An 11,038-nucleotide genomic window follows, 5' to 3' on the forward strand; every position below is an offset into this window, starting at 1 on the left:
TGTGTTAGCATACGGTATTTGTTTGTCTCTTTCTGACTTACTTCACTCTGTATGACAGACTCTGCAGACCTACTAGAGAATGGACTGGAGGATATGGGGAGGAGGAAGGGTAAGCTGGGACAAAGTGAGAGAGTGGCATGGACATATATACACTACCAAATGTAAAATAGATAGCTAGTGGGAAGCAGCCGCATAGCAGAGCGAGATCAGCTCTGTGCTTTGTGATCATCTAGAGGGGTGGGATAGGGAGGGTGGGAGGGAGGCAGATGCAAGAGGGAAGAGATATGGGGACATATGTATATGTGTTACTGATTCACTTAGTTATAAAGCAGAAACTAACACACCATTGTAAAGCAATTATACTCTAATAAAGATGTTTAAAAAAATATTGACAATAAAAATCATCTACATTGGAAAAAAAAGAATGAGTTTATATTGATTTGTTATTTTGTTACTATTGGAGATTGGGTGAAATGTTTACATTCACTTTTGTTTGTTATTAAACCAAAGCATACATTATTTTTCATCATAAATTTTTTTTTTTTTTTTTTTTGGGCCGTGAGCACTTGCAGGATCTTAGTTTCCCAACCAGTGATTGAACATGGGCCCTTGGTAGTAAAAGCATAGAGTCCTAACCACTAGACTGCCAGGGAATTGCCCTCATCATAACTTTTATGAAATCTTTCTTTTGTCAGATTATCTGAATCCAAAATTTACTTTTTATTGCTTTACTTTAAGTGAAAGTGACAGCTTTGAGTTAGGTCACTTGTTCTTAAGACCCCTTTAGTGCTACTTTAGGAGTACATAATAACTTAATGGTAAAGAATCTTAATGCATACGCTGGAATGAATTTATTTAAAATACTGTACTAAGAACTTTACCTTATTTTTCTTTTTACTTTTACAGTAAGGCAAAAGAGAATGAAAGAAGTAGATAATCTTGAAAGTATAAAGGAAGAATGGTGAGTTAATTTATGCATTTTCTTTGTTATTAATGACTTTGTCACTGTCTTTCTCTGTTTTTACATTTCACTGACTTAGTAAGTTTTCATTATGATTGTCTGTTAAATACCTAATAGTAATGTACTTTAAAGTTTTTTTTTCCATAGCTGCATTAAATGGATTTTAGTCGTTATAAATCTTTTTGTGATTAATTTTTTTAAGTGTTAAATTTCTCTCTGCCCACATATTCTTTCTGTTATTTAAGAGGAAAATTAAAGTAATTATTTATTACGTCATTAGCCTCTTGTGTTACACTATCTTGAAGTCATAGTGGAAATACAATGGCTTTGGAATCAGATAAACCTAGGTTTGAATCCCATCTCTGTCTTAACACTACTTTTCTGGCATTTGAGCAACTTTGGTAGATTCTTTGAGCTTCAGTATCTCATCTAAAATGGAGGTTGGGCTTCCCTGGTGGCGCAGTGGTTGAGAGTCCGCCTGCCGATGCAGGGGACACGGGTTTGTGCCCCGGTCTGGGAAGATCCCACATGCCGTGGAGTCACTGGGCCCGTGAGCCATGGCCGCTGAGCCTGTGCGTCCGGAGCCTGTGCTCCGCGGCAGGAGAGGCCACAACGGTGAGAGGCTTGCGTACCGCAAAAAAAAAATTAAAAAAAAAAAATAAAAAGGAGGAGGTGTACATAGGTACCTGAAAGGTTTTTATAAGAATTAGATAGCCAATTTAAAGCACTGAGCATCATATTAGCATATAGCAGGCATCCAATAAATGGTAGATGCAAAGTCTGTCGTTCTTATTAATACAAAATTCTTTATTCTCACTTCTCTGAAGTGGAATATTTATTTTTGTATTATGTTCTTTGTTTTAAATACTTGAAAAGGTAAATATCTTTCATTTATAGTCCATTTAAGGAGACAGGTAAGTATTTACAAATACTTTGTCAATGCTTTCTATACCGAACAAATATTATTTATTATTTTTTCACTAGAGTACTTACTGTTTTATATAAATATCTGATACTAACTATATAATTGTGAGGTTATGTCAGGAGCACCTAAGACTGCCTCCAGATGTGATGATTTGCTTAGAGGATTCACAGGATTCAGCCTATAGTCATACTAATGACTAAGCTTTATTGCAATGAAAAGATACTTTGCAAGGGGGTGAAGTCCAGGCGAAACCAGGCATAAGCTTCTAAGAGTCCTTGCCCAGTGGAGCCACCAGAACACACACTTAATTCCTCCAGTAATAAGTTATATAGCACGTGTGAGATGTTGTCTACCAGGGAAGTTCATTGGAAATGAGCCTAGGGTTTATACTGGGGACTAGGCACATATTAAAATTCCATACTCTCATGAGAAAAGTAAAAAGGATAGCAACAGTTAGGCCTTCTATGTTAACTCTTTTCTACAGAGAAATAAGTTGAATGGCTTGCTTATTTATTTATTTATTTTTGCCACACCTTGTGGCTTGCAGAACTTCCCCAACCAGGGATCCAACCCGTACTCCCTGCAGTGGAAGCACAGAGTTTTAACCACTGGACCACCACAGAAGCCCCAGTTGAATGACTAATTTTTTAAAAAAAATTTTATTTATTAATTTTTGGCTGTGTTGCGTCTTCATTGCTGCGCATGGGCTTTCTCTAGTTGCAGTGAGCGGGGGCTACTCGTTGTTGCGGTGCGCAGGCTTCTCATTGCGGTGGCTTCTCTTGTTGCGGAGCACGGGCTCTACATGTGTGGGCTTCAGTAGTTGTGGCTCACAGGCTCTAGAGCGTAAGCTCAGTAGTTGTGGCGCCTGGGCTTAGTTGCTCCACAGCATATGGGATCTTCCCAGACCAGGGCTGGAACCCGTGTCTTCTGCATTGGCAGGCAGATTCTTAACCACTGCGCCACCAGGAAAGCCCTGAATGACTGATTTTAAAGAGTAAAATTAACTTAGGACTTCTAACAGTTTTGTGGAGATGTAATTCACATACCATATAACTCATCCATTTAAAGTATACAATTCAGGGACTTCCCTGGTGGCACAGTGGTTAAGAATACGCCTGCCAATGCAAGGGGACACGGGTTTGATACCTGGTCCAGAAAGATCCCACGTGCCGCAGAACACCTAAACCCGTGTGACACAACTACTGAGCCTGCACTCTAGTGCCCTTGAGCCACAACTACTGAGCCCGCATGCTGCAACTACTGAAGCCTGCACGCCTAGAGCCCGTGCTCCGCAACAAGAGAAGCCACCGCGAGGAGAAGCCTGTGCACTGCAACGCAGAGTAGCCCCCGCTTGCAGCAACGAAGACGCAATGCAGCCCAAAAAAAAGTATACAATTAAGTGGGTTTTAGTACATTCATAGAGTTGTGAAACCATTACCACAGTCAGTTTTATAACATTTACATCACCCAAAGAGAAACCCCATACCTATTAGCAGTCATACCCCATTCTCCTGTGCCTTACGCGTGACAACCACTGATACACTCTCTGTCTCTATAGATTTGCTTATTCTGGGCATTTCATATATGTGGAATCATAGAATATGGGGTCTTTTGTGACTGGCTTCTTTCATTTAGCATAATGTTTTCAAGCTTTATAATGTTATAACATGTATCAATACTTTGAATTTAAATAATTAGTAAGGGGCTTCCCTGGTAGTGCAGGGGTTAAGAATTCGCCGGCCAGTGCAGGGGACATGGGTTCAAGCCCTGGTCGGGGAAAATCCCACATGCCACAGAGCAGCTAAGCCTGTGCACCACAACTACTGAGCCTATGCTCTAGAGCCCGTGAGCCACAGCTACTGAGCCAAAGTGCCACAACTACTGAAGCCCACACGCCTAGAGCTTGTGCTCCGCAACAAGAGAAGCCGCCACAGTGAGAAGCCTCTGCACCGCAACAAAGAGTAGCACCCACTCGCTGCAACTAGAGAAAGCCCGCATGCAACAACGAAGACCCAGTGCAGCCAAAAATAAAATAAATAAAATTTTAAAATAATAATAGGGGATTCCGTGGTGGCACAGTGGTGAAGAATCTGCCTGCCAATGCAGGGGACACGGGTTCGAGCCCAGGTCCAGGAAGATTCCACATGCTTTGGAGCAACTAAGCCTGTGCGTCACAACTACTGAGCCTGCGCTCTAGAGCTCGTGAGCCACAACTACTGAGCCCTCATGCCACAACTACTGAAGCCCGTGCACCTAGAGCCCGTGCTCCACAATGAGAGAAGCCACCACAATGAGAAGCCCGCACACCAAAACAAAAAGTAGCCCCTGCTCACCACAACTAGAGGAAGCCTGCGTGCAGCAACAAAGACCCAATGCAGCCAAAAATAAATAAATAAAATAAATAATAAATAAATAGTAAGATGTCTATAAATAGAGTTTATAATTTTCGTGGTAACAAAAATAGATTTTGTTAGAAACAGCAGTCCAGTAAAAAATGAAAAGAAGACTGATTCCCTAAGTGTATCAGTTGCTCAAAGATTATAAATGGTGAAGATCCATATTTACCATATGTGCTTCCAAAGCATAAAGAGATGCAAATCTTTCACGTGTTTGAACAACAGCTAGCTGATAACATTATTTATGCACAACACAGTAGTGAATGAGAAAGTGAGCAAAACAGGCTTTTCTGAGCCAGGATAGATGTTTCCTATACCTTTCCTAAAGTTTTTGTACTTTTTATTATTAGAGAAACCCGTAGGACTTCAGGACTATTTACTTAACGTAACCCCTTTGATAATCTGGTTTCAAAGTTCTAAAGAAGAGTATTGATATTTGCATCACAAAATGATAATAACAAGTAAAGAAAAGGATGACAGAGTAGAAAACAATGATGAAATAATAAATTTGTCTGTATATATTTAGTATTGATACACTGTTTTTAACTAGAGTTTACATTTGGGTCTGTTCTTCGTGTTGTACAGTTCTGTGGAGTTTGACAAATGGTGCTAATGTGTGTAATGTTGCACTTTTAATTCCATATACCAATTGTTAATTGCTGGTATACAGGAAAGCACTGGCTTTTGTATATTAATCTTGTGTCCTGCAACTTTGCTATAAATGCGTATGAGTCCCAAGAGTTTTACATTGTTGTTGATTCTTTTGGATTTTCTATGTAAGCAGTCTTGTTACCTGCAAAAAGACAATTTTTCTTCCATCTTGACCTGTATTTTTTTTTTTATTTCCTTTTCTTGTCTTACTTGTTTAGCTAGGATTTCCAGGATGGCATTGAAGAGGAGTGGTGAGAAGCGGCGTCCTTGTTTTGTTCCTGCTCTTAGGGGAAAAGCATCTAGTTTCTCATCATTAAGTATGACATTAGCTTGAGGGGGTTCCTCTCTATTCCTAATTTGCTGAGAGTTCTTATTGTGAATAGGTGTTAGATATTGTCAGATGCTTTTTCTACATCTGTTGATATGATCATATGATTTTTCTTCTTTAGTGTGTTGATGTGGTGGGTAACATTGATTGATTTTCTAATGTTGAACCAGTCTTACATACCTGGAATAAATCCTACTTCGTTGTGGTGTATAATTCTTTTTATATATTGCAGGATTCAAAATATTAGTATTTTGTTGGGGATTTTGCATTTTTATTTTTTAAAAAATATTTATTTATTTATTTGGCAGTGCTGGGTCTTAGTTGCGGCTCAGGGAATCTTCGTTGCCATGTGTGGGATCCTCGCTATGCATGCGGGATCTTTAGCTGAGGCAAGCAGGAGGCACGCCGGTTCTAGGGATTGAACCCAGGCCCCCTGCATTGAGAGCACAGAGTCTTAACCACTGGACCACCAGGGAGGTCCCAAGGATTTTGCACTTATGTTCATGAGAGTTTTGTCTGTAGTTTTCCTTTCTTGTAATGTCTTTATCTGGTTTTGGTATTTGGGTAATGCTGTCCACATAGAATGAGTTAGAAGTATTCCCTTCCACTTTTATTTTCTGGAAGAGATTATAGAGAATTGATATCAATTCGTTCTTAAATGTTTGATAGAATTCACCAGTGAAATCATCTGTGCCTGCTGCTTTCTGTTTTGGCAGATTATCAATTATTGATTCAGTTTCTTTAGTAAATGTAAGCCTATTCATATTGTCTATTCCTCCTCTTGTGAGTTTGGGTAGATTGTGCTTTTCAAGGAATTGGTCCAGTTTATCTAAGTTAATCAAGTTTGTGGGCATCCATCTCCAACACACTGTACTCTGAACCTCTTAAAAGCCTAGACTATTTCTTATTCATCTTTGTGTCTTCCCCACCTAACATATAGTGGGTACTCAAATATTTGGATGACTTGTGTTAGCGTAATAAGGTTTAGTAGAATTTATATACCAAAGATGTATGATAAAGGACTAAACCTTCAGCTACTCTGGATGCTCAGCTTTATTGGCTTTGTACTTAGTACTTAGTAACTAGTAATTAAGTATATATTGCTTTCTGAACAGAAGAAACAAATACCAGAAAGCACAAAGTAGTTGTAATGACATTATCATCTAATATTTAAGTATTTACTGTGTGCCAGCATGTGTACTGGTACATATAGTATACCAGGTATAAATAGGCCTTTACATGTATTCACATTTAATCTTCACAACAACCATGTGAGATAAGTGGTAATACTAAGACATAATATGGATTGTCTTAAGAGTATATATAGAGAGAATTGCCTAGAAGAGTAAAAAGAATATACCTAAAGTAAAAAATTGCCCTGCTATCAGCATTTTAATTTTTTTAGTTAATTATTTTTTTGGCTGTGCTGGGTCGTAGTTGTGGCACGTGGGATCTTCTTTGCGGTAAGCAGAATCTTTAGTTCTGGTATGTGGGATCTAGTTCCCTGACCAGGGATCGAACCTGGGCCCCCTGCATTGGGAGCGCTGAGTCTTAGCCTCTGGACCACCAGGGAAGTCCCTGCTATCAGCATTTTAATAACAATATAATAGTGACTATATTGAGATACAGTCTAGCACAGTGATTAAGAGTAGAGGCATACGGGCATTAGGACTTCCCTGGTGGCGCAGTGGTTAAGAATCTGCCTGCCAATGCAGGGTACATGGGTTCGAGTCCTGGTCCAGGAAGATCCCACATGCCGAGGAGCAACTAAGCCCATGCACCACAACTACTGAGTCTGTGCTCTGGAGTCTGCGAGCCACAGCTACTGAGCCCACATGCCCCAGCCACTGAAGCCCATGCGCCTAGAGCCCATGCTCCGCAGCAAGAGAAGCCACCGCAATGAGAAGCCTGTGCACCACAGCGGAGAGTAGCCCCCACTCGCTGCAACTAGAGAAAGCCCGTGCTCAGCAACGAAGACCCAACGCAGCCAAAAATAAATAAATTGAAAAAGAGTAGGGGCATTAGAAGCCTGAGTTCAGTTTCCAGCTCTGCCTACCAATAGCTTTGTGATCTTGGGCAAAAATTGCTTAAGCTTCTTCTTTACCTAGTAAATGAGGATAAAAACAATATGTGCTAGGAAGGGTGGGAGGGAGGGAGACGCAAGAGGGAAGAGATATGGGAACATATGTATATGTATAACTGATTCACTTTGTTACAAAGCAGAAACTAACACACCATTGTAAAGCAATTATACTCCAATAAAGATGTTAAAAAAAACCAAAGAAACCAATTCGTGCCTTTTAGATCACTGTGAAGACTGAAAGAGTAAACACATTGAAAGCTCTTAGAAAAGTTCCTGACATGTATTAATAAATGCTTAATAAATATTAGCTATTAAGAGAGGCTTTATAATATATCATGGTTAAGGAGCATAGACTTGGAAGACAGATTCACAGGGTTTGAATTCTGTTTCTGCCACTTACTAGCTGTGTAATCTCTAACATGTAACTTAACCTCTTTGTGACTCATCTATAAAATGTGGATAAAAATATCTGCCTTGCAGATCCTGGCACAGTGTAAGCACTATAAAAGTGTTGATTATTATCTGACAAATCTGAGAAATTATCTCTCAGTACATTTATGAATTTTCTATGTGACTTTAGAAAAGATCAACCAGAAACCATCCTTTTATCAAACAAACTCTTAGGTAATAATATTTCTTATATGACAAAATATAAACACACATACACATACAAAAACAGTAGATGGGGTGGGCAAAATGGAGGAAGGTGGTCAAAAGGTACAAACTTCCAGTTATAAAATAAATAAGTCATGGGATATAATGTACATCATGGAGACTTTAGTTAATAACACTGTACTGCATATCTGAAAGTTGCCAAGAGAGTAAATCTTGAAAGTTTTCATCACAAGGAAAAAATTCTGTAACTATGCATGGTGATGGATGTTAATAATTAACTAGACATTGTGGTGATTATTTTGCAGTAATACAAGCATTGAATTATTATGTTGTATATCTGAAACTAAAATAATGTTGTATGTCAGTTGTACCTCAATTTAAAAAGAAAGAAAGGAAAAAAAAAAACCCAGTAGAGTATTAAACCACTACAGATGAAAGTCTTGAGTGGGAAATTTCATTCTGAAGTGTGCAAAGGAGCAAAACTATGAGTATGACTGTTCCTCACACCGTACCACCTTTAGTTTCAAGAGTGCTTTGTGTTACCAAAAAGTACACAGTAACCCCCTTTAAAGCTATTTTGAGAGCTTTACAAAGAACACGTTTTTTTACTCTGGACAAGTGGTTTTCAACCTGGTGCAGTTTTGCCCATCCCACCCCCAGAGGCCATCTGACATTGTCTAAAGATGTTTTTTATTATTATAACACTGGGGGGTTGGGGGATGTCCATGCTACTGGCGTCTAGTGGTTAACGGCCGCAGGTGCTGCTAAACTTCCTACAGTGTACAGGACAGCCTGCCCAACAAAGAATTAACCCTCCCCAAATATCGATGGACTGAAGTTGAGAAAACCCTGCTCTGGACCACAAGTGTTAATGACTTCCCAAGGCCACATATCTACTATGTTAATTCAGAAGAGAGTCTCAACTGCAGGCGTGGAGGTAGCGTGTCAGCTCTAGATCCTTTAACTAGAACAATTTGTATAAATTTTTAGAGAATTAGTGGTTAATAGTGCTTATTTTTCTTTTTTTTGTGTGTGTGTATAGGGTTTGTGAAACAGGATCTGACCACCAACCTCTTAGTGATAATCAACAAACAAATTGTGAATATTTTGTTGACAGCCTTTTTGAGGAAGCTCAGAAGGTTGGTGCCAAATGTTTGTCTCCCACTGAACAAAAGAAACAGGTAAGTGTCCATAATTTTTTTCTTTACCAGTGCTTCTCAAAATATGGCCCTTTAGAGGTCAAAACTGTTTTCATAATAATAGTAAGATATTATTTACTTTTTTCACTGTGTTGAGTTTGCGCTGATACTGCGAAAGCAATGGTAGGCAAAACTGGCACCTTAGGAGGAATTGAGGTAGTGACACTACTCTGTACACTGTATTCTTTCCTTGAACTTGCAGGGGGAAAAAACACTCGTTTCAATTAAAAATTTCCTTGATGAAGCAGTAAAATTTACACATTTCATTAAATCCCAACTCTTTAATACGCATCTTACAAATATTCTATGTGATAAAATATGAAGTGTATGTAAAACATTTCTACAATATACAGAAGTATCTTAAGGAAAAGTATCATTGCTTGAGATACAAGCTGAACATTCTGCTTTTTCATGGTGTACTGTTTTTACATGAAAGTGATTTATAGACAACTAGTTATTCAGTCTTGGATATTCTGCAGACATTTTCTCAAAATGTATGGAGTAAGTCTGACACTTCAAGGGAAACAACTTACAGTATTTGTTGCAAATGATAAGATATGATTTTATCAACTTTTTTACATGAAAGTAAGAATTTTGATAATCTGCCATCATGCACTTGACAGCTTCCCAAAACTTAAAAGATATTTCTGATAGGATTATTGTCATATTAATAAATGTACCTTTAAGTTTCAGATTCCATGTTCAGATTCTCAACTAACTTTTTTTTTGAATAAATTTATTTATTTTTTATTTACTTATTTTTGGTTGCGTTGGGTCTTCGTTGTTGCACGTGGGCTTTCTCTAGTTGCGGCGAGCGGGGGCTACTCTTCATTGCAGTATGCATACTTCTCATTGCGATGGCTTCTCTTGTTGCGGAGCACAGGCTCTAGGCGCACAGGCTTCAGTAGTTGTGGCATCCCTGGGCTCAGTAGCTGTGGCTTGCAGGCTCTAGAGCGCAGCTCCGTAGTTGTGGCACACGGGCTTAGTTGCTCTGTGGCATGTGGGATCTTCCCAGACCAGGGATCGAACCTGTGTCCCCTGCATTGGCAGGCGGATTCTTAACCACTGTGCCACCAGGGAAGTCCCTCAACTTTTTTTTTTTTAATTGAAGCGCAGTTGATTTAAAATGTTGTGTTAGGAAATTCCCTGGCTGTCCAGTGGTTAGGACTCTGAACTTTCCCTGCTGAGGGCACAGGTTCAGTCTCTTGCTGGGGAGCTAAGATCCCACAAGCTACGTGGCGTGGCCAAAAAAAGAAAAAAGTTGTGTTAGTTTCAGATGTACAGTAAAGTTGATTCCGTTTTTTTTTTTATATATATATATATATATATATATATATAATGTATATAAAAATATATATGATATATATAATATAAAATATGTGTAATATATATTCTTTTTCATTATAGGTTATTACAGGTTAGTGAATATAAGTTCCCTGTGCTATGCAGGAGGCCCTTGTTGTTTATCTTTTTTTTTTTTTTTTTTTTTTTTTGGCCTCTCCCACTGCAGAGCACAGGCTCCGGAGGCGCAGGCCCAGTGCCCATGGCTCACGGGCCCAGCCGCTCCACGGCATGTAGGATCTTCCCGGACCGGGGCACGAACCCGTGTCCCCTGCATCGGCAGGCGAACTCCCAACCACTGCACCACCAGGGAAGCCCTGTTTATCTATTTTATATGTAGTAGTGTTTATCTGTTAATCCCAAACTCCTAATTTATCCCTCATCCCACCTTTCCCCTTCAGTAACCATAAGTTTGTTTTCTATATCTATGAGTCTGTTTCTGTTTTGTAAATATATTCACTTGTATCATTTTTTTAGATTCTACATATGTGTTATCATGTGATATTTTCAACTAACTTTTTTTTTTTTTTTTTTTTTCG

At 39.0% G+C, this 11,038-nt stretch overlaps 1 protein-coding gene across 1 annotated transcript in view; it reads left to right on the forward strand.

Annotated features, from left to right (window-relative positions):
• Positions 1-920: 920 nt before the first annotated feature.
• The window catches only part of UBXN2A (UBX domain protein 2A), a 21,498-nt gene continuing 11,380 nt past the window's right edge, over positions 921-11,038 (forward strand). The window contains exons 1-2 of the mRNA XM_007455493.1: positions 921-961; positions 9,002-9,140. Coding sequence (XP_007455555.1) covers positions 921-961; positions 9,002-9,140 — 180 coding nt within the window. The remainder of the gene's footprint in view (positions 962-9,001; positions 9,141-11,038) is intronic.

The sequence above is a fragment of the Lipotes vexillifer genome, unplaced genomic scaffold (assembly GCF_000442215.2).
Source record: "Lipotes vexillifer unplaced genomic scaffold, Lipotes_vexillifer_v1.1 scaffold131, whole genome shotgun sequence".
NCBI lineage: Eukaryota > Metazoa > Chordata > Mammalia > Artiodactyla > Lipotidae > Lipotes > Lipotes vexillifer.